Source organism: Diceros bicornis, chromosome 32 (genome assembly GCF_020826845.1).
Source record: "Diceros bicornis minor isolate mBicDic1 chromosome 32, mDicBic1.mat.cur, whole genome shotgun sequence".
NCBI classification, from domain to species: domain Eukaryota; kingdom Metazoa; phylum Chordata; class Mammalia; order Perissodactyla; family Rhinocerotidae; genus Diceros; species Diceros bicornis.
The window spans coordinates 36,878,869-36,901,233 of NC_080771.1; the positions used below are offsets into that span (position 1 = coordinate 36,878,869).

General features: G+C 63.3%; 1 protein-coding gene across 1 annotated transcript in view; it reads left to right on the plus strand.

Annotated features, from left to right (window-relative positions):
* The first annotated feature begins 1,845 nt into the window (after positions 1 to 1,845).
* The window catches only part of ZFPM1 (zinc finger protein, FOG family member 1), a 79,003-nt gene continuing 58,483 nt past the window's right edge, over positions 1,846 to 22,365 (plus strand). Inside the window, exon 1 of the mRNA XM_058528449.1 lies at positions 1,846 to 2,207. Within this exon, the coding sequence (XP_058384432.1) occupies positions 2,168 to 2,207 (40 nt within the window). The 5' untranslated portion in view covers positions 1,846 to 2,167. The remainder of the gene's footprint in view (positions 2,208 to 22,365) is intronic.

Genomic DNA, 22,365 nt, shown 5'->3' on the forward strand with positions numbered 1-22,365 from the left:
AGGCCCCTGAGAGCAGCAGTGGCACAAGGGAGATGCCAAGGCTCGGAGTTGTCCCCTCTCCTCTTCCAAGGGATGGGGCAAAGGCAACAGGAGTCAGACAGGGGGTGTCTCGGGGCGGAGTGCATGGCACCTGCCAGCCTCTGCACAGGACAGTCGTGATGATTCTGTGCCACCAGGTGAGTGTGCCAGCCATCTGGACAGGCATCCGGGCGTCCTCTCTGCAGAGGTCTTCCTCTTAGCTCCTTGGCCCTGTAACGTCCTGTTTCTTGTGAATATGGGGGAGAGGAGGAGGCACCACATGCAGGCAGAAAATATTAACATAAAAAAATACAATTCAGGGGCCAGCCCGGTGGGTGGCACAAGTGGTTAAGTGTGCACGCTCCACTTTGGCGGCCCGGGGTTCGCAGGTTCAGATCCCGGGCGCGCACCGACGCACTGCTTGTCAAGCCATGCTGTGGCGGCGTCCCATATAAAGTGGAGGAAGATGGGCACGGATGTTAGCTCAGGGCCAGTCTTCCTCAGCAAAAAAAAGAAAGAAAGTAAAAAGAGGAGAATTGGCATCAGATGTTAGCTCAGGGCTGATGTTCTTCACAAGAAAATTTTAAAAATAAAATAAATAAAATAAAATACAATTCAGCTCTGGGGCATAGCCCCTAATCTGTGTGACCTTTAGCCTCACTGGAAAAAGGGGCCTATGGGGTCCTGCGAACATATCCGAAAGGTCTCCATTTCCAGGGCTGGGACAGACAGGACTGACCCTGGGAACCTCGCTCCCTCTGTTCCAGGCGGGGAGAGGGCGCCAGCTTCGCTCCACCCGCTGAGGGGCGCCCTGGAGAGGCACCAGAGGCAACGCCCAGGGGGCTGCAGCGGGGTGAGCAGGGATAGCAAGGAGCAGGGAGGCTTCAGGGAGCAGAGAGCAGAGAGCTGGCTTCCGCGCCCTCGCAGATTTCCAGCCAGATCTGAGCCCAAGGGAGGAGGACCCGAGGTCCCCCCCTCCACCTGGGGGTCACGGCCACCAAAGGCAGCGGACCCCAGGGATGCGCCTCCAGCGAGTCTCGGAAGGGCGGAAGACCCCACCCGGCCAGAGCCGGCTCCACACCCCAAACCTGGCCCAAGACAATTTGGGGTGTCAAGGCGTCGGGCTTCCTGACCAGGCTCTCACTGACCCCACCGGGCAGGGAGAGAGGGACGCAGACCCCAAGGGTCGCGGGTGGTACCGAGGCCCTGGGAGAGGGGCTACAGAGCTGAGGGGCCGGGCCACGGGAAGCCTGGAGGCGGGAAGGGGAGGGGCCAGGGCGCCGGGGGGCCGAACCAGGTTGGGTCAGGCTTGGGAGCGGAGCTAGCGCCGAGGGGCGGCTCCAGAGAGGCCTGGAGCCTGGCCAGACGGTGTGCCGCGGGGCGGCGGGACGGAGTAGGCCGCTGAAGAGTCCGAGTGAGGCCTGGGGACAAAGCTGCAGGGCCGAAGGAGTCGAGGGGGCCCGAGGGCTACCGAGGGCCAGGGACGGGGCCTCGCGGCGGGGCCAGCGCGGTGAGGGCGGGGCCGCGGGGCGAGGGGCGGGGCCAGGGCGGCAAGGAACCAGACCAGTCCGGGGCGTGGCCAGCGCTGTGCACGCCGGGGCGGGGCCGGGCAGCAAGGAACGAGGATTAGCCCGGGGGCGGGGCTGCGGCCGGGAGGGAGGGGCGGGGCCAGCGCTGCGCGGGGCGGGGCGGGGCCAGCGCGGAGGGGCGGGGCCAGGTCGGGGCGGACCCGGAGGCGGGGCGCAGGTGACGCGCAGGCCCCGCCCCTCCCCGGCTCGCCCGCCGCCCGCAGCCCGCCCCGAGCGCTCCGGCCGAGGCCGCCCGGTTCTCCGCGCGCTGCCCGCTGGTTTCATTGAGAAAAGCCGAGCGGCGGCGGCACCGGCGGCGTCTGCGCGGGAGCCGAGGAGCCGGCAGCAGCCTGCCGCCCGCCGCCCCCGGCGGTCCACGCGCCCAAAGCGCAGGGCCGAGCCTCCGGCCTCCGCAGCGGCGCCAGGCCGGGCGCGGCGGGCTGGGGGCGCGGGTCAGGGCGGCCGCGGAGCCCGGGGGCCGGGGGCATGAGCCGCCCCGCGGCCCCGCCGCGCCCCTGCCGCCCGCCGCCTCCCGCCTGGGGCTAGAGGCGGCCGCCGGGAGGGCGCGCGGCTCCGGAGACATGTCCAGGAGGAAACAGAGCAACCCCCGGCAGATCAAGCGTGAGTCCAACTTTGCCCGCCCGCCCGCCCCGCGGCCCCGGCCCCTGCTGGCCCCCGCGCCCGCGCCCGCCGCCTCTGCCCGCCGCGCCGGCGACCTTCACCCCGCGCCGCGCCCCCCGCGCTCTGTGCCAAGCGCGCCGTAATCTAATCTCCGTCGGCGGGCCGGGCCCCCGCGTCTCGGGTAGGGCACCGGGGGTCCGGCCCGGAGGGGTTGTCCGCCCAGAAGGGCCGGGAGCGGGGTGGCTGGGGGCGCGGCCACCTCGCGGCCTGCCCCTCCTCCGCATCCCGGAGATGGTGCGGCGATAAGGCGGCCCCGATCTGGACTCAGATAAAGTTTAAAATATTCCATTCTGCAAGTCCCATCCTGATAAGATCGCTCTGTCGGGACGGGCTGAAATTGTGATCTTATCTCGCGCAGTTGACTCTCTCAGGCTTCGTATCTAGAGGGAGACAGAGACAGACAGAGAGAGAGCAGGGAGGGAGAGGGGGCACCCGGGGCCGCGTGGAAATGCACGGCCAAGTGGCGGAGACCGGCCCGCGCCACACCACTCGTGCTGCCTGGCTGGGGGCAGGGTGCAGCTACCGCGGCCCATGCGCTCTGCTCCAGCCACTCAGACTCCCGGGCCCTGTCGCTGGGGTCTTGAACTCGAGCCTTCTGTGCCCAGGTACAGCCTCCTTGAGGTCCGACCCTCCTAGTGTCCCAGCCAAGACCCCACGGCCAGCAGAGGTGCGCTCGAATGCCCGAGGGGCTGCTCCAAGTCAGGGAGGGTTCCCAGGGACTCGGCCCTGGGGCAGGGTCGCCTCTGCGCGTCTCCGAGTTTCTTGCCCATCCCGCCTGCGAGCCACTCCCCGGGGGACAGGGAGTCGCTGCATCCTCACTCCGATGCCCCCCCCCCCCCCCCCCCCCGCAATAAGAGCGCCCCACACTCTCGAGGCGACTCGGCTGCGGGAGGAGAGAGAGAGAGTGCGCACAGGAAGCGCCACTCCCCACTCTTGGCCAGTAATAACTTCGGGCCTGGGCGGCCAGGGCCGGGGGGCAGGGTTTCCTCCAGGGGTCGCATCTCCCAGGCCAGACGAGCAGGTCCTCTGGGCCTCCTGGGAGGCGACAAGGAAGACTGGCCCGCTGCCCAGCCCCAGGCACCTGGACACTGCCACTTCTCTCCACATAACCACTGCCACCAGGACCCCATGTGTGCATGCCTGGGGAAATGTCTACTCCTGAGGTCCTGGAGAGGAGGAACGCAAGCAGGAATCCGGGTTCCTGTAACCCGACTCCCTCAGTGTGCAAGCGGGACCTGTTTTCTGAAAGTCGCCTTCTGTCAAGTCAACTCAAGTATTAAAACCACCCACAGTTCCCGATCTGTGCTGTTCTCTGGTTTCTTTTTCCCCTCCTCCCCTGTGCGCCTCTGTTGGGTCTGTTCTCTTGTGTGCGTGTGTGTTGATGTTTCAGCGTGATGAGAAATGCAGATAGCGCGGGCAGGGAGATCGCAGGTTGGGAACCGATCGCCAGCACCGATAAAGCCTCAAGCGGGGCGAGCGTCCGGGCCCTGCTGGGTCGGCCGAGCGGTGCGCGTTGGGGACAGGGACTGCAGCGGGTGCGCAAGGAGCCCCCGCTGCCCACCCTCCGCGCGCCGGGACCCGGACAGGAGAGGGGGCCGGGTCTGGGAGGCGGGGCCAGGCTCTGGGCGCCTCTCCCCCTGGCAGATCTTGGCGCGTTAAGATGCGAGCGCTGATTGTCACCAAGCGGCGGCCCCCGCCCGCCCGCCCTCCCTCCCTCTGCCCGCGGCTGCGCGTGTGGCCCTCGCAGCTGTGCGCCCTCCGCGCTGGCTTCACCTGCGACCAGAGTGTGGAGGGGAGGGGGCCGAGCGCTTGGAGCCGCCGCCCCCCTCGCCCCCACCGAAGCCGGGGCGCAGCTGCCCGCGCCTCTGTGCGCCTTTTGTTCCGCGCGGAGATAGATGTGCCGCGCTGATAAGGCGCGCAACCGATGGCGGCGGCGATAGGCGCTTCCATTTATTAACTTCAAACGTGAGAGCGGGGGAGGGCGAGGCTGGAGCGCGGCCTTGGCCGGCCAGATGGCTGACACGATAGGCCGGGCCGCGCTGGCGGGGCGCGCGGGGCAGAGCGCAGCTCGGGACCCCTGGCGCCCCCGGCCCGCCGAGCTTTCCCTCCCTCCCGGGTCGATGTGAGCTCCGATAAGCGCCGGGGCTGGTCGGCCGGATGGCGATCGCCAAGAGCGATAAGCGGCCTTATCTGCGGCCACCAGGCCCTGCCGGGTTCGAGGCAACGACAGCGCGGGGGCGTCGCGGCCGGGGCGAGGGGGGCCTCGGACCTGGCTGAGGCGGGGCGGGGGGAGCGGGCGTCCGCGCCGGGTCCGTCTGGGCGAGTTTTCATCCCAAACACACTTAATTGCCAAGAAGTTGATCCTCCCCCGGCGGGTGGTACAGTCCGTCAAAATGAAAGAAAACTGACTTTGCGCTGGCCAAGAGCGGGGAGGGCGAGGGGAGGAGGACTCCCCGCCCTGATTCCTACTAGATAGTGCGAGATAGCCAGAGGCCGTGGGGGTGTCACCTCCCGAAGGAGAGGGGTTGCTTTCCCCCCCGAATCGTGTCGGGGTTGGTGTGCGTTCCTGGCAGATCTTAGATGTAACCTGCTTGGAGTTTTCTTGAAAAAAAAAACAGTCAAGGTGGTTTCCATTGGCCAAGCTGAGTTTTGGGGTGAACCCGGTGTGCTGAGGTCTTTTTGAGCAGGTCCCTCAAATCGGGAGGCAAGGTCTGCACAGACCTGCCTTGATTCACTCAACAGGTCTCTACCGAGTACTTGCTGTGTGTAAGCACTGGGTCACAGCCCTGCCTTGGGGAATCAAAGGGGAGGGGTGAGCGCATAAGGGGCGGGGCTGAGAGCAGTGTGGGAAATTCCAACAGCGAGGGGGTGGAGAGCAGATGGGGGGACCTCCAGCCAGGTCAGGAAGAGGCCAGTCATGGGTGGGGGCACCTCCGGGGACAATGGGCTGGCCTCAGTTTCCAACTCTGAAAGATGGGGACAGAAATAGGCTCCCAGGTCAAATGGGGGACGTGGAGGGGGCCCCGGAGACCCTTTGCAGTGGGAGGCACTCAGGGACCATGGATCCCAGAGGCCAACTAGAAATGGAGGCCCGCTGGGTGAGGGGCTTCCTAAAGCCCCTGGGCCTGGCCTGTCCCGGCTGCAACTGCTGCTCCATCTCAGATGGAGCTGTTTTCACACGCTCTCAGAGTTTGATCAAACAAATTATTGGTGGCCACAGGATGACTAATTCACTCCGAGTTTCAAAGCCACCCACCTGCTCTCCTGGCACCCAACACCGGCCTGTGGGGCTGGCAGTGCCTCCTGGCGAGGGCCAGTTCCGGGGAGCCTGGGTTAGGCCCAGGAGGGGAGTGAGGTGGTCTCTGTGAGGTTTTATGAAGGGAAGAGGGATTCCTTGCACAGGGCCACACACACTCCTTGCAAGTGTAGGAGGCACCCGGGAGTCCATCCGGCTCCCAGGGGCCACCTGGCAATGCCCACCACCCCGCTGTGATGGCAGAGAAGTCAGGAAGGAGGTGGCTTTGTCAACCCAGCTGCCTCTGACACAAGCCATTGTGGCCAGGTTACTTTGCCTACCACAGCCTCAGTTTCCCCTTCTGGAAAATAGATGTGACCAGTGCCTGCCATCCAGGAGTCGGCAGGGACATAAGGCCTGCCCTCGGCCAGCCTTGGCCCCCTTGTCTGCACCAGGCCATGTCAGTCCGGCCACTGGTCCCCACCCCGAGAGAGCAGAGCTACAGTGTGCCAGGCTGCTCCTCCTCAGATCCCCGGGGGCCTGGGGCCAAGCTGCAGTGACCAAAGAGATGAAGGGCTCCGAGACCCAGAGAGCCTTGTTCACAGCCCCCAGGTCCTGCACCTGGACTTGGGCAGGGCTCTGAGGGACACTGGGGCCCATGCTCCCACCGCCTGGTGGGGGGCTTTCCCCCCCACCCCAGCTCCAGGCGGTTCCAGGTTGTCCCGCATTCCTGGGCCTCGGGAAGACAGTCAGCTTGTCCATTCATTTGATGGTAGTGATAATATTCATAGTAGCTAATACGGAGCTTACTCTGTGCTAGGCCACGTATTAACTTAAAGCAGGTCCTCTTTTAATCACCATTTACATCTGGGGTAACAAGCACAGAGAGGTGACATTTCTCAACCAAGAAAGTGGCAGAGCCCGAGTGGGAGGGCAGGTGGCTCGGCCCGCGCTCTGAGCCGGCGTGTCCGTGAGCATCATGCTGCTTTCCCACAGTCCTCTCGCCTCTGTCTGCCTCTGGCCCTCTCTGGGCCTCAGTCTCTACACCTGTGAAATGGGCATCTGGGAGTAGAGGTGCTTGGAGTCTCTCCCCAGCCCTGCCCTCGCCCACTCTTTGTGGCCTCCTTCCTGAGGCCTTCCTGCGCAGATGTGATCCCCGGGGAGGCTCCCCCAGCCCTACCCGGGGGGCCTGAGCCCCGGCCTGGTCCCGCCCGCCCAGCCAGCCCCTCCCAGGAGGTCACCAGGAGCGCAGCATGGCACCAGCACCGCCAGGGATTTAAATGGGTCAGTTGGGGAAGAAAGGAGGAGGGAATGCGATGCCATTAATTGTGCCCTTATCTCCTGTTTCTATGCCAACCAGACGTTCCTGGGCTTGACGGGCTCGTGAATAATACTCTGGGCGGCCTATCTGCCATCGACAGGCCTCCTCCTGGAGGCAGCTGTGGCCTTGTCAGTGGGTATCGCCAACCCCAGAGACCCAGGCCTGAGCTACGCTGGGCACCTGGCTGCGCTCCTGCCCACCCAGCCACCGTGCCGGGACCTTCCTGGAGCTACCCCATGGCCCCTGCCCCCATTTCACAGAGGGGGAAACTGAGGCCACAGCCACATGTCCACTCTCTGGACCTCGTCTCCTGCTCCCACACAGGAGCGGCCTGGGGCAGAGGGGCTTCCAGAAGTGGGGCAGGAACACCTGCAGATGGGCCGGCCTCTGCACCTCCTGGCCCTCTCTGGGCCTCAGTGTCCTCAGCTGTGGCAGGAGCAGACACCCCATGGGTAAGGGCTCAGCCCCTTCGAGCCTCGGCCCGTGCTTCTGTGAGAAGGGGAGGCTCGCTCGTGGGGGGAGCTCCTCGCGGGGCAGAACCCTCACTGGGGCCTGTGCTCGGGAATGACTGGGCGTGTTTCTCTCTGGCTTCTTTCAGCCCTTGAGTGCCCCAGTTGCTCAGCCGCAGGTCTCCACCGGAGCCCCCACTGGTTGTCCCCACCTCCATACCCGCCCTCCTGCCGTGACCTGTCAATCTTCTGTCACTCACTCCCTGGGGGCATGGTCTGGGTCTGTCCTGTCCCCACATAGTGGGCCTTCCAGAAACTCTGTCAGATAAATGACCTAATGGGCACACGGCATGAAGTGGATGTGGGCTCGGATCCTGGCTTTGCCACTTCCTGGCCATGGGACTGTGCGCAAGGCCCAGCCCATGTGAGCCTCGGTTTCCCCATCTGCAACATGGGGATAATGGCATCGCCAGCCCCTCAGCACACCTGTGAGGATCAAAGGGAAATACAGGTCACCTAAGACAGCTGCCGCCAATCTCATCCTCCTCCTCCTCCTCCTCCTCGGGACCTTCGTGTTCCATGAGTTGGGTCAGGTCTGTGGTTTGCAGCTTATCAGAGGTAGGGAAATCCCTTCCCCAAACTCTCTCCCAGAATACAACGCGCAGGGCCTGCTGGGAAGTGCCCCCACTGTGCCAGCCCCCCTTCATGGGCCCCCCTCCTCCTGGCTGGCCTTTCCCTCCTGCTCATTCCCACTATGACTTGCCAAGCAGGCCCGCAGGCTGTGCAACCTTGGCACGTTGCTTGCCCTCTCTGGGCCGGGGTTTCCTCTTTGCCAGGGGAGAGGAAGAGGAGGGACTGTGCTAGGGAGTTGTCCACAATGTTCCTCTGCCCCTACCCCCTCCTCACCTCCCGACATGGGCTCTGGGTGGGTCTGGACCAGCCAGCCCAGAGTTGAGAGGCTGAGGCATCAGGCAGCCAACTGAGAGGACCTCAGGGTTTCCTGCATCCCTCTGCCCATTTCACAGAGGAGGAGCTGGAGGCCTGGAAAGGAAGAGGGCCCCAGCCAGCAGTTGGCAGGGCCAGGAGAGCCATGGGCCTGTCTCAGCCTGGGAGACCAGGTCCAGGAGGAGTGGGGGTCTCTGTGGGAAGGCAGACCTGGTGGTTCCTGGCAGGGCCAGGGCCCTGCCCTGTGGCATCCCCTCTCTGCCTCAGTTTGCCCATCAGTTCACTGGGCACGTCTCAGTCCCATGCCCCATTCTTCAAATGAGGACTTGAAGGCACGAGAGGCCAGGACATGAATCCTGCCCCAGGGTGAGGAGGAAAATGGGGGGTGGTCTGGCTCTGAGGGAGGCCAGGCTCTCACCCACCGCCCTGACCCCACGCTGTCATCTCAGCACGCGGACCTGACTTAGAAACCCCAGGGTGAGGCCAGCGGGTCCAACTCCAGCCCCACGGCTTCCCGGCCAAGTGGCCTCGCGAGTATCTCCTTGGCTCCCACCCGCTGTTCCCACCTGCAACGTGGGAACACGCAGTGCCTGCCCGGCGGCTGTGTCAGCACTCTGTGGGCCGGGATACAGAGGGTGTTTGATGAACAGCGGCATCTGGGGAATACCTGGGTCCCAGGCTGGGATGGGGACCAGGGCTGTTTGTTGCTGGGTGACAATTTCCTCCCACCCACCCCAGCTGTCCCTGGGGCCATTGAGCAGACTGAGGACAGAGACCCCTCCTTCGAGACCCGCAATTCCACCCCCGCCCATCCCCCACAGCAGGGAGCACAGACTCTGGGCTCCAGGCCTCGGCCACCCTCTGAGGGCTCTGGGCCACGGGCCAGCCGTCGTCTCCAGGGCGGGAAACCGCTGCAGTGGGGGCCACCACCCGGCCTTGAGTCCTGGCATCACTGTGACTCTGTGGGCAAGTGGCTTCTCTCGTGCCTCAGTTTCCACTTTTGAAGCAGGAGCTTAATCAGAGCACCTCCCTCCTGGGGCCTTTATGTGGGGTCCGGGAGATCCCAGATGCAAACTGTAAAGTGTGGTCCCAGGGTCATGTCCTTCCTGGACCCGGCAGCTCTGGGAGCTCTGGTTCCGTGAGTGATATTTTGCTAGAAGCCCCAAGGGCCAGACACTTCACACAGAGTTCTGTCTGCTGCCTTCCTCCCCTTCGGGGGTTAGTTTTTGAAGAAAGAGGGCCTGGTGGGCAGGTGCCCTGACTGCACCCTGCCCTGGGCCAGGCCACCCCACGCTGGAGCCCCGTTGGCCCTCGTCCTGCCCTGATCATCAGCATCATTGATTGACCCATGTTATAGGTGGGAAAACTGAGGCCCCGGGACACGGTGACGTGCTTGAGGCCTCGAGACACAGGAGCTGGTCTGCAGACCCCAGGGGTCAGCAGAGGTTTCTCTGGGCGCTGCCCACTCAGCCCCCCAGGCCACCTGCCTTGCCATCCACATCCTGCGGGGGCCCCTCCAGCCCAGCCTGCTCCCCACTCCCGCTTCTCCCTCCTACGCAGCCCCTTGTTTGGGAGAAGGCAGTGGCCCCGCTGGGGCAGGAATGTGGTGGCTGACCTTGGGCCAGAGCCCGGTTAGGCAGATAAGCAGGCCCCTCCCCTCGGCCTCCTGTCCCTCTGTTCTGCCTGCTCTGGGCCTGTGGAAAGGCTGTGGACTTGTGGAGCCTTGGTTTCCCTGCCGTGAAAGAGGTGATCGGGTGCTGGTGCAGCTTCTGTGAGCCTGGACGTGGCCCAAGCTCAGCCCTGGCCTGGCGCTCCTCCTGGTCCCCTCAGCCGGGCAGCGTCTGAGGGTTCCAACCTGCTAAGTGCATGGCAGGCATCCCCTCCTGTGATTTTCTGGACACCCACTGAGGTTGAGGTTCTCCACCCATTTTGCACCTAAAGAAATGGAGGATCAGAGAGGGTGGGTGGCTGCACTACAGTCACACAGCACACAAGTGATGTGGAAATGGGATCAGTGGGGTGATCTGTGTAAGCCCTGCCCCAGCTCCCAGGCTAGGTGCCTGTGTCCCTGGCGCCCCCAGAAGGAAGGGACGACCACAGTGGGGGCTCTGAATGTGGGTTCCTCTGTGGGCGGCCACTGCCAAGGACAGGCTAGAATCCCGAGGTGGAGGCTCTGAGAGTGCGGTGTACAGAAGCTACGTTGACTTCCTGAGCCTATGTCTCCACCTCTGCAGGATAGGGAGTCAGGGGGACACCAGGCTGGGTTCTGAGGGTGCCTGGGCCTCCTGCAATTCGAGCCTCCCTGAGCCTCTGTTTCCCCTACAGAGGGGGACAGTGATGCCCCCCTCGCAGGGCGGTGAGCCTGACGGGACCAGGCCCACCAGCCTGGGCCAGAGCTGGTGCCTCATCTGTGTTGTTTGACAAAATTAAAGTCAAGAGCGGGGGTGGGGGGGGGGGCCTCTCCCCTCCCCAGTCTCCCTGGGGCTGCTCCCTGCCCATTCCTCTTGGCGTCTGACCTCAAGCCCTCCAGCTCTCCCGATATGCCCTGGGCACTTGCTCCTGCCTCAATTTCCCTTTTCTCCATCCAGCCTTCACCTACAGGTCAGACCCAGGGAGCCAAGGGGAAGGGGCCCCAGGAGCAGAGGGTCTCGGCTCCTTCCTGGTGAAGAGCAGGTGAAGAGCTGCCAGAGGACCCTCCACTAGGGCCTCGCAGGCAATGGTGGGTCCATCCTGGGCACTGCGGGGTTTTCAGCCCTCCGAGAGGGCTCTGAGGGCCCAGGGCTGCCCCCTCAGCTGTCCTGGCATCAGGCACTCGGTCCCTCGCGACAGGATAGAAAGCCTCGCTCAGAGCCGTGGCAGCCGCAGGGCCTCCGTGGCCTCCCCCATCTAGCCCAGCTTCTCTGGGGCCCCAAGCTCATCCTTAGGTCAACTCTGGGCTCGCTGGGCATTGGTCGTCACAGCCAGCATTAACTGCGCATTTCTTTCTCTCTTTTTTTTGTGTGTGTGAGGAAGATCAGCCCTGAGCTAACATCCAATGCCAATCCTCCTCTTTTTGCTGAGGAAGACCGGCCCTGGGCTAACGTCCATGCCCATCTTCCTCCACTTTATATGGGACGCCACCACAGCATGGCTTGACAAGCAGTGTGTCGGTGCGTGCCCGAGATCTGAACCTGCGAACCCCAGGCTGCCAAAGCAGAGCGCACAAACTTAACCGCTATACCACTGGGTCAGCCCCTAACTGGGCATTTCTAAGCCCTGCCACGCCCAGGACTTACAGACATGAGGTCATGCCCTCCCCCAGAGAGGAGCCCAGTGCACAGAGGGGAAGCTGAGGCTCAGAGGGTTTAAAGGTCAGACCAGGAGTTCCCACCCCGGGAGGGAGCAGGGAGGGTGGCCACAGTGGTAGTGTCCAGGGGTAGCGCTCCCTCGGCGCCCTGCCAGGCCTGGCAACGCCCATGTTCAAGTCCAGGAAACCGAGGCCTTCCTGTGGTTCCGGGCAGTGTCCAGCTCTGCTCTCCATGCTGTTCCTCACTGGCTGTATGACCGTGGGCAATTCCCTTCCCCTCTCTGGGCCGACGTGGCCACTGCCCAGCCTTCCAGCTCCATGAGAGAGACCAGAGCCATCCCCTGAACCAGCACACGATGGCCACGCCTGCCCAGGGCAGTTCCTGGTCAGACGGGGCTCCAGGCAGCGGGGGGTCCTCTGGTGAGACCTTGTCCACACCTCAGCTGCCCCTCTTCAAGTGGGAGCACTTGATCCCCAGGGGGTTGGAATGAGTAGATTCGGGGGCCCCTTCCTCTGAATGGACAGAGGTGTTCCATTCACGGCCCGGGTGCCCCGTCCCCTGGGGAGTCCCAGGTAGGGCCCTGAGGGCAGGTGGGAGACCCTCAGCATTTGAGGGGCATGCTGAGCCAGGCTCTCGGGCTACCGAGGGTCAGGGCCTCAGGGGCAGAGCGCACCAGGCATCCCGCCCTGACGTCTTTGTCACTACTCCTTCCTGCTCTGGGGCTTGGGGGCTGGAAAAGCCCTCCAGTGGGGGCCGGGGGGCCTGCACCATGCCCCCACACCACCAACCCTTTCCACTTCATGGGCCTGGCACAGCTCAGGAGGGCCTGGGACCACCCAGCCCCACTGGGACCCTGAGGTGGCCTCCTGCCTTGGTTTCCCCTCCTGTGCCATATGCCCACACCCAGCTGCACCAAAACCAGTTTCCCCAAGAGCAGTGGGGCCCCCCTACACTCACAGCAGTGGCCTTGATGGTCAGCGGGCACCCAGGCCCTCGGGGGTCCCAGCCAGGCCCTGCAGCCGTCCCCCTCTCCCTCCTGGCTTTGCCGGCCGAAGCCTGGTCCACCCCGAACTATCTCCGGGTCCGGGCCTCTGGCAGGCGCAGGTTTCAGCTCCTGTGATAACTCGGAAAGTTGAACTGGCCCCATTACCGCGCCAAGATGGTTGGCGAGATAGGGCCTTGATAATGGGGGAGATAGGGCGGCTCCGTGGCCAATAGCCCGGCCTCTCGGCCCATTAACATTCCCCACCAGCGATCGCTCCGCGCCTATCTCCTCTCTTTCCACTCCTCCCGCAGATAAGGATGGAAATTCTGACTTCATAGCTCACTGATTAAAGTGTCTGGATTTCTTGATAATACACAGATAAATTATGTTTTTGAAAAAGAAGGTAGGGAGGAGGGTGGGGGCCCTGGAGGGGAGCCCTTGGCCAGCTCTCCGGCCTCTCCCGCCCCTGGGCCGGCCGTGACCCTCCCAGGCCTGTACAAAGGCAGCGTCCAGGGCCAGGCAGCAGCCGGAAGAGTCCTGCGGGAGGGACAGTGCCCGGCCTGAGGGGCAAGCCCTCGTGGGGGACCTCGCCGGAGCTGGGAGTCTGGGCCTGGCTGCCAGGGCTCCAACTCTGGGGACACATCTCTGTGCCTCAGTTTCCTCATCTGGCAGATGGGCCTGGGGCTGTGGCGAGGATGCAGTGCCCCCAGGGCAGGAATCTTGCCTGTGTGGGTCTCTGCTGTCTCCTGGGCACTAGAACAGTGCCTGGTTACACAGACGGTGCCCACAAATGTTGGACACCAGGCAGAGCCCATTGGCCATGGGGAACGGGGGCTCCTGCTGTCTCCTGCCTCGGCCCCAGCCACCCTGCCTTCAGCGGCCGGCTGCCACAGGTGACAGCTGGCGCCCAGATGGGACTGCGGTGCCATCTCCGCGTCTGTCTGGATAAAGCAGCCTCCTTCAGCTGATCCGAGATCCCGCACTGATGGCACGATTAGTGGCGATTAGGGCCGCACGCGCGTGGTAATCCTCCCGCTGAGGGACAGGTGCCGCAGCCGGCAGGGGCGGGCCCGTGGACACACCCACCCCCTGCGCTGTGAGAGGGGAAACGGAGGCCTCAGCAGCCACGACAACCCGCCGGGGCAGTGGCCAGGCTGAGCCCACCTCACTCGCTGCAAAAAGCCCTCCAGGGGGTGGGGCTCCTGGTGGGCGCAGGGCAGCCGGCCATTTTCTCCCCCTTTCTGTATTTATTTTTTAAGCAACTCTTGAGAAACGAGACTCTCTGTGATTCCAGAGGCAGGGGGCGTGAGTGGGCCATCAGCAACATTTCTCATGTCTCTGGGACTCCCCAGTTATAATCTAATGGTGGCCATTGTTGGGTAACGGCTTCCTTTATTGAGTGCTTGCTGTATGCCAGGCCTAAACTTGACCTCTATTATAATATAGAGTCCTCCCAGCAACCCCGGGAGGGGCACCTCTGACCTCACTTCTCGGAGGAGGAGGACTCAACGCTCAGAGAAGTTGAGTAACTCACCCAAGGTCACACAGCACGGGAAGGAGCAGTAGAGACTCTGGCTTAGAGGCCTGGTCACAGTCTGGGTCTCCATCCTGGCTGGAGGTTCTGGGGCTGTTGGCAGCCATGGGCCTCCGCCTGCCCTAAGGGGACTGCCCACTCTGGTTCAGGGACAAAAGCCCAGGCACAGAGAAGGTGAGAGACTGCTCGGGGCCACACAGCCCTGTCCAAGAACAGTGGACGAGGGTGACTCTCCTGCTTATCTCGGGGGGTCATTTCATCTGCTCCTTGGTGATGAAGTTGGCTTCTTTCTGTCTGTTGGGTCTTGTTTTGTTTCAGTATTCTAAAGGAAATCAGCTATTTCCAGTAGAATAGGTGCACATTTGGGGGAAAGGGACAAGTGAGGGGGATGATCAGGATTCGAATCCTGCCCCTGTAGGTAGGTGGCCTGGACAAGTGACTTAATGTCCCCGAGCCTCAGTCTCCTCCCCTGTAGAAGGAGGCAGTTCCGGCATCCTTGGCTTTGAGGAATGAGCTGGAGAGGAATGGGGAGAGCGTCCCAGGCCATGTGCAGCCCCGCTCAAGTGTTCTCTAGGGGGCTGCGGGGACAAGGGTCCCCAGGGCTGCCTCCCAAAGACCCTCCTGCTGCACACCCTCCTCAAAGCCCACCAGCATTCTTCCTGGACAGTTTTGGGCAAACAGCTCCAGTTTGCGGAGGAGTGTGGGGTCCAGCTGCCCCCATCACTGTGGCTTACAGGCACTTCCCTGTTCTGAGCCTCAGTTTCCACATCTGATAAATGGGGCTGAAGACACTAAGACCTACCCTGCAGGCAGGCCCTGGGCTGGGAGTCAGTGGCTGCTCTGGCCATCTGCCCTGAGGTCTCCCTGCCTGGTGAACCCCTGTCCCCACCCAGCCATGCCCTCCCGGGGCTCGCAGGACTCTAGAGGAGGTGCTCAGCCCCTGCTCTCCAGAGCACCAGCCACAAGGCCGGAGAGGCCCAGGTTCGAATCTCAGCCACCCCCCACCTTTCCTGGGCCTCCCTGCCCTCGTCCATCAAACAGGGTGTCAGCCCCGCTCTGGGTCCTTTCCTGGAGCCAGTGAGACGGAGCTGGTTCGCTCTGCAGGGACAGATGCCTGACTGCTGCTGCTGTCCCCGTGGTGGTGACAGCCCTCATGACCCCCACCCCTTCTACCTGACAGCTAGGGTGCTGGGTGTGTTGGGCACGTCAGAAGGGAGCCTGAGAGAGGGAGGCCCCCAGCCCTCAGTTCTCGGCTTGGGCTGGGGGTGGGGGTGTGCTGCAACACCCCCCCCCCCAAGAGAAAGCGAGAGGAAAGGAGTGATGGAAAGGGCGATAGGCCTGTGTGGCACCGGAGTCCTATCACCTCATCCATCTGCCGCGGCTTTGAGCGGCTCTGTTGTCTCCCCTTATCTCACCACCAAAATGCCAGGAACAAAAGCATGCACACCCACATACCCACACACTCACGCGAGCCCCCCACCCGGCAACTCACGGAGCCGCCAGAAAATGGTGCCACTGGATTTAAGGCGAAAGCCAAGGGTTTCGGGTTCTCTTAAAATCATCATCCTAGTCATGATTTTGCAAAGGAAGCCAAAAAATAGCCCTCCCTGAGAAGAGGAGCTAAAAATAAGAAGTTGCCCCTGATGCACCTCCCTGGAGGGCAGGGCCCAGCCTTGGGGTGAGACCCAGCTGTGCTGCTGCGACCTGGCTGTGTGGCCTTGGGTCAGTCTCTTCCCCTCGGGGTCATCCGTAACTGGTGGGGGGGAGTGGCTGAGGATGTAACGGAGCCTTAGGGGAAAAGGAAGAGCCTGCGCATTCACCGAAGTGCTCCCCTGTGGCATGCGGCCCCTTGTGCCCCAGACCTGGGGCTGGGCAGGTCCCCCGGAGCCCAGAGCCCAGGCCCCCCAGCCTGGCACGCCAGAGCCTGGCACCTCCAGAGCCCAGGCTTCCAGCCTGGTACCCCAGAGCCTGGCACCCCCAGAGCCCAGGGCCCCCAGCCTGGTACCCCAGAGCCTGGCACCCCCAGAGCCCAGGCCCCCCAGCCTGGTACCCCAGAGTCTGGCACCCCCAGAGCCCAGGCCCCCCAGCCTGGTACCCCAGAGTCTGGCACCTCCCGAACCCAGGCCCCCCAGCCTGGTACCCCAGAGTCTGGCAGCCCCAAAGCCCTGGCCCCCCCAGCCTGGTACCCCAGAGTCTGGCACCCCCAGAGCCCAGGGCCCCGTAGCTCAGCCCTCCGGGCCCCACCTCCAACGCAAGGGAACCAAGGTCCAAACCTGTGTGCCGGCAGCCAACAGGAACAGGGCCTGCAAACACGCAGGAGTGAGGGCCAGGGATTGGCCGAGTTCCGTGTACGGGGCGGGTCTCCTCGGGGAGGCTGGGCCTCCTCCAGGGGACACCCTTAATTTGGAGGGCAGGTGTCCCCGCCCCAACTGCCCCAGTGGTGGAAATCTCCCCCAGCTCTGGAAGAGCTGGCCTTTACAGGGCTCGCTGCTGGGGCCTCCCATTTGCCTGGGCACAGGGGGTTGGACAGGCTGGCGTTTGGATGATCTCCTGCTGACCCTCAGAGCCCAAACCCCCACAGCCTGAATTGGGGGGCTAGGACTTGGGTGTTCCTGAGATCAGCGCCGCCAACTCTGACTCCCAGATGGGAACACTGAGTTCAAAAGTGGAGCGGGGACGGCTCAAGGCCAGCCAGCTCTCCTCCCACTTCTCATGTCTGGGGCACCTCCAGCCCCGTGCGTGGTGTTCCCCTACTCTCTGCCCCCCACCCCCACTATGATTTTACCTAGAACCTCGCTCTGCCAGGCTCTCTGTAGCACCATCTTAATGAAGGACAGTCCCAGCCCATTTGCCAACGCTGCTTCTCCGTCTGTAAAATGGAGGGTATGGTCTGTCTGCCTCCCAGGGCGGCTTCCGTGCCCTCTGCAAGCCCCGTCCGCTCCCTGGGCCTCAGTTTTCCCATCCACACAATGAGGGCTGAGACAATGAGGGGAGTTCTCTGGGGGCTCCCTACTCTGTCCATGACTGCGGTGTATTCTACAAACTTGGAGTGTTCCAGATTTCCCGTTGTCAGAAATTTACGTAACAAGAGACCCTGTCCATGGGAAGCATTCAAGCATCTTGGGGGGATTGTCATCGTGTTCGAGGTCACTTTGCACCCCACGGGATGTCTTGTCGGCAAGATGGGGCCCAGTAGGTACAGCCGGCCCAGAGCCCAGCCAGCGGCCCCCCAGGTCCCATAGCACCTGCAGGGTTTTGTGACCTGAAAACCAGCCACAGGCATGGGCGTTTTTCAAAAAAGCGTATGTGGAGGTTAGCAGAGGGGCACAGAGGGAAGGAGTTCGGGCTGAGATCCCCAGGACCAGAACCAGACTACCTCACCTCTCGGTGTTGGCACCCCACCCCCATAAGACAGGGTGATGGTGCCTCCCAGGGGTGGGACTCGGCACGCGCGTGTGGAAGGACAGCCCTGGGCAGCCTCACCTGGGAGGGGGCCCCCAACACCTGCCTCAAAATCTCTCCATGAGGGTCCCCCAGTCAGGTGGGGTAGCACTGTCTCCCCCAGGACCATGCAGGGCATCTAGGAGCATCAGTAAATGCTCCCTCAATTGATTTCTCCATCTGCCCCCCACCCTGGGCCCTGTCCCAGGAGAGCAGAGCAAACCAGAAGAAATAGCCAGTGCCTCCGAGCAAGGGCTGTCATGGACGATGCCCGGGAACGGGCCAGGCAGGCCGACCTCTGGTATTCCTTATGTCTTCATGTCTCCATTCCCCAAACTTGTACTGAGCACCTACTGTGTGTGGGGCCTGGGCCAGGATCCCCATGACCTTCACGGGGGCCCAGTCCCTGCCTCCTTGGGGCCCCAGGCTGGTGGGGAGATAGAGAAGGAACATAAGAAATGAGCCCCCAATGACGGAGGGTCTTAAGTGCAGTGGTGGGGACCCCGGACACCCCTGTAGCTGGGGACTAGTGGTCGTGGAAGGCAAGGTGGCCACGCTGAAGCAGAGATTTTACGGAGAGACTGATGGCGGTGTGTGTGGGGAAGAGCATTCTGGGTGGAGGGAACAGCAGAGGCAGAAGCTCTGAGCAGGGGATGAGGAGTCAGGCGGGAGGAGAAAGGCCAGCTGGTCGCGGTGCCAGCGCTGACCAGCACGGTCCTGGCGCAGGGCAGTTGCCAGCACCCCCTCAGCCTGTGCCTAACCTCGCCTCCGGGGTCAACACTCCCTTCCTGTGTGACCTCACACACCACGTGGCAGGCGTGCCCAGGGGTCACCTTCTGAAGCGGCAGAGGGTGGGTGGGCCCAGGGTGTGGGGTGGGGCACGGGAACTGCGCAGCTCCCTGCTCCATCCATCTCCTTGTGTACCAGACTTTCTCTGCACCTACTCTGCCCTGGCCAGATGAGCTCAGGGAATTCAGGCTCTTCCTGCGTCCTCAGGCCACATGCCGCCTCCTTCCTCCCTCAGGCCAGTGGCCAGAGGGTTTGGCTCAAAGCTGTAATGTCCAGGCCCCAAGATGACTGTCATCATCGTGGCTCTCATTCACCCGAGAAGGGTCAAGGCCATGGGTTCTGGACCACATGGCCTGGGTGCAGATCTCAGCCCCACGGCTCGCTGGGCCCCCTCGGGGGCTGGTCACTGAAGCCCCGGAGCCTTGGTCTCCTCCTCCGTAAGGTGGGACAGGCCCTCCGAGGATGTGAGGGTGCATGAGGGGCTGTGTGGACCACACTTCATGTGGGCCTGGCAGTCGGTCCGGGCTCACTGGGTGTCCCTGAGGCAGGGGGAGGGCCGCCAGGCTGGAGGGAGTGGAACCGGACGCGGGGACGCCCGGCCCCTCCGTGGAGACGGGCAGGGCTGAGCCGTGACCAGCTGCAGGGGTTTGCCCAGGATCGTTCACGGGACAGGTCAGCTCATCTGGCCTTCCTCCTGGACTTGCCACAGCCTGTTTGCATCCCCTGCCCCATCCGTGGACACAGGACGAGACTCCAGTGAGCCCTGGCCTCAGTCTCCACGCCCAGCAAACAGCTGAGGCGGCGGGATGGGGAAGGCCGTGTCACTGTGGAGCGCTGTGCACATGGGTAGGGAGGCGTGTCTCTGAATCCTCGAGGAAGGGAGTGAGAAGATATGCATGACAAAATTTACCATTTTAACTATTCAAGTGGACAGCTCAGTGGCATTAAGTACATTCATTCACAAGGCTGTGCAGCCATCCCTGCACTGCCATCCATTTCCAGACATTGTCCGTCATCCCAGCAGACTCTGTCCCATGGAGCACGATCCCCGTCCCCCAGCCCCTGGCAGCCTCCATTCTACGCTCTGTGAATTCCAGGCTGATGCTTTAACTCCCTGAGCTTTCAGGTCAGGGTAGGCAAGGGGCCTGCCAGTGGGATTTGAGCCCGGTGTCCCCCTCCAGCTTCCTGGACGCTGTGCCTCTGGGCCCCGCAAGGACAAGGGGCACACTGGGCTAGGAGGCCCTGCAGAGCCGCCGACTCCCCGTGGGACCAGGAAGCCCCCTCCACCCTCTGGTTTCCCCATCTGTGCAGTGAGAGCAGAGTAGATTTGCCGCTTGGGACCCGGCCATGCCCAACAGGGAGAAAGGCCAGCCTGAAGTACCCGGCTTCCTCCTCCCCACACGGCATCCCAGGGCGCTGGAGTAACAGCTGGGGCGGTGGCCACAGTCTGGACACCAGAGCCTCCAGCCGGGGTGTGCGTCCTGCTCCTGACCCACAGAGCAGCCAGCGGCCTTGTCCGGCGGAGGAGGTGATAACCACCCACTCCAGACCGTGGTGCCAGGGTGTGAGCGAAACCGTGGACCAGAGTGGGTGCTCGAGTTCCCACCTCCTGGGGCTGCAGCTCCTCGGTAAGGTGGGGCGACGGAAGAGCCCCTGTCATGGTGGCCGTAGTGGAGGACCCACAGGCCAGGTCCTCCAACATCCTGGGCAGGCCTGTCCTTCGAGTGCCCGGCGTGGGGTCCTGAGCAGCAGCAGCCCCTGGGGCTAAGAGAGGAGGATCTTGGAGCTGAGGAGGGCTCGGCGCCCGGCCCATCTGGCTCGGGGTCTCCCATCCCCGCCTATCAGATGGGAGGGCCCTGTCACCCTGGAGCCCCGTCCCCTGCCGGGAAGCAATCTGCCTCCATCCATCTGACATGCGGCCGCGTGGTGATGGCTCCATTGGCTGCGGCCCCCGGTACCATCTGTCAGCCCTTATCACCCATCTGGAGAGAGACTCACTCTCAGCTGTGGCACCCCATTTTCTTGGACACGACTCCCCATCTCCTCCCTGTCCTTGTGCTCACCGCTCTATGCCATGGCCTCGGCTGCCCCTGCCACGCGCTGTGGCCCTGACAGCCACGCTCATCCCACACCATGGCCTCGCCCCTCCATCTCCCCACCAGTCACGCGCGGTCTTTGCCGCTCGACCCCAAGTGTGTTCTTGACACCCCCCGCGGCCCACAAGTGGCCTCGGCCCCTCCCCGGCCACCCAGGCCACGTGGTCTGTGCTCCCCACAGGAGTCTTAGTAATCCGTTCTCCGGAGGGAAACAATCTCGTGTAATCTATCAGCAGCTATCGGGCCCATCGGAGGGCCGGGAGTGGCCAGGCCCAGAGATGGCGCCAGCCCTGAGCGTTGATCAAGTCCGCGCGTTCGGCGGTGATGAATGTTGAGTAAGTGCAGGCAGCCCCGATAGGATGTGGACTTGGCAGGCCCGCAGCTCCGGCTGAAACCAATCTCTCCCCTATCAGCGGGGCTGGGCTTTCTCAGGCCCCGCTCTTTCTTCCCGCCTCCTCCTCCTCCTCCTCGGCTTTGTCTGGCCTCGCCCCACCCGGCCCCTGCAGCTGGGGAGAGGGGAGGGGGACCAGCCCCCTGGCCCTGGCCCAAGAGAGGGGGCAGGTTCGGGGCAGGGGAGGATCCTGAGTGAGGCCAAGGAGGTGGCAAGTTGCTGAGGGCTGCCTGGAGGCAGTGGCCGGCCACAGCAGCCGCACACCGGGTCACCCCTACAGTCCAGCATCTGCATTCTTCTGCTTAGCTTCCCACGGTGCCAAGAATAAAACCCTGGCTCAGTCATGTTGGCGCTCCGGCCCCTCTGCCTCTCCGCCCCAACCCCTTCTCAGCCGCAGCACCAGAACCCACCAAACTCTTCCCTGATTTCAGGACTTTGCCCTGGCAGTTCCCTCTGCCTGGAGCGTTCTTCCCTGTTCACAGTCTGAATACCGCCTTCCCTGAGAAGCCTTCACCGACCACCCCCACACCCACCCGCCATTCTCCATCCTGCACCCGTCCTAGCCCTTCACGGTATCTGAGGTGTGTGTCCACCCCCCACCCAGAATGTTCGCCACCATCTGGACCACAGCCCTTTCCTGCCCACCCCTCAACAGCTCTACAATGTCGGTGGGTTGATACCCCTTTGCCAGATGCGTAAACCAAGGCCTGGGCAGGTTCCCTAGGCCCAGAGCCATGTGCCCCGGAAGCCGGCACAGCGTGTGAACCGATGGCCCGAGGTTGTGATGGGGCCGGGCGGGGGCTGGTCTACCTCGCTTTCCTTCACTGCACAGTGGAGCTGGTTTCCCCACAGGCTGGTGCTGATGAGGGTCCTGGCAGAGCTTCATAAACTGTTGAGGGCTGTGCACACATGTCCTCGGGATCTGAGACAGAGGGAGCCACAGCTCCTGAAGGGAGGGGGCCCTGGGTGCCAGCCACTGCACACCCCTGCTGACCCCCACCACGGCCAGGGAGGCAGATGGACACCCCCACGTCGCACAGAGGGGTGCCCTCGCCCGGGCTACGCAGTGAGCAGCTGGCCAAACCCGGGACCTGGCCTCAGGGGGCAGACAGCGGTCACATAGCGACCAGGGAATGGATAGGGAAGGAATGCAAGGGGCAGGGAGGGCTTCTCCGAGCCACGGTCTGTCTGTGATGCAGAGCCAGGAAGAGAAACTGAGGCCCAGTGAGGGGAGAGACAAGGCCTCAGGGCTGGGAGCCATGCAGAAGGGAGTCCGAGTCCCCCACCTGAGCAGGCCCCCCACCTCTATAAACAGGGACAGCAGGTGCGTGAGGACTCGGGGGAATGCGGGGCAGGGTTCAGGTGAGGGGGCACGTGCGGGTGCCTGTCTGCTCTCCTGGCTGTGAGGCCTTGGGCAAGTTTCTTTATCTCTCTGTCCCTTAGTTTCCCCATCTGTAAAGGGGGGGTAACACGAAGTTGGGGAGTCGTTATGAGGATCAAAAGTGCCATGTGGATAAGTCCCTAGATCTGGGCCTGATGCAGAGGCCGCTCTGAGAGCTCGCTGCCGCTTCCATGGTTATTATTATTGTTGTTGTTTATGCCTGCCCAGGCAGGGGCCAGCTAGG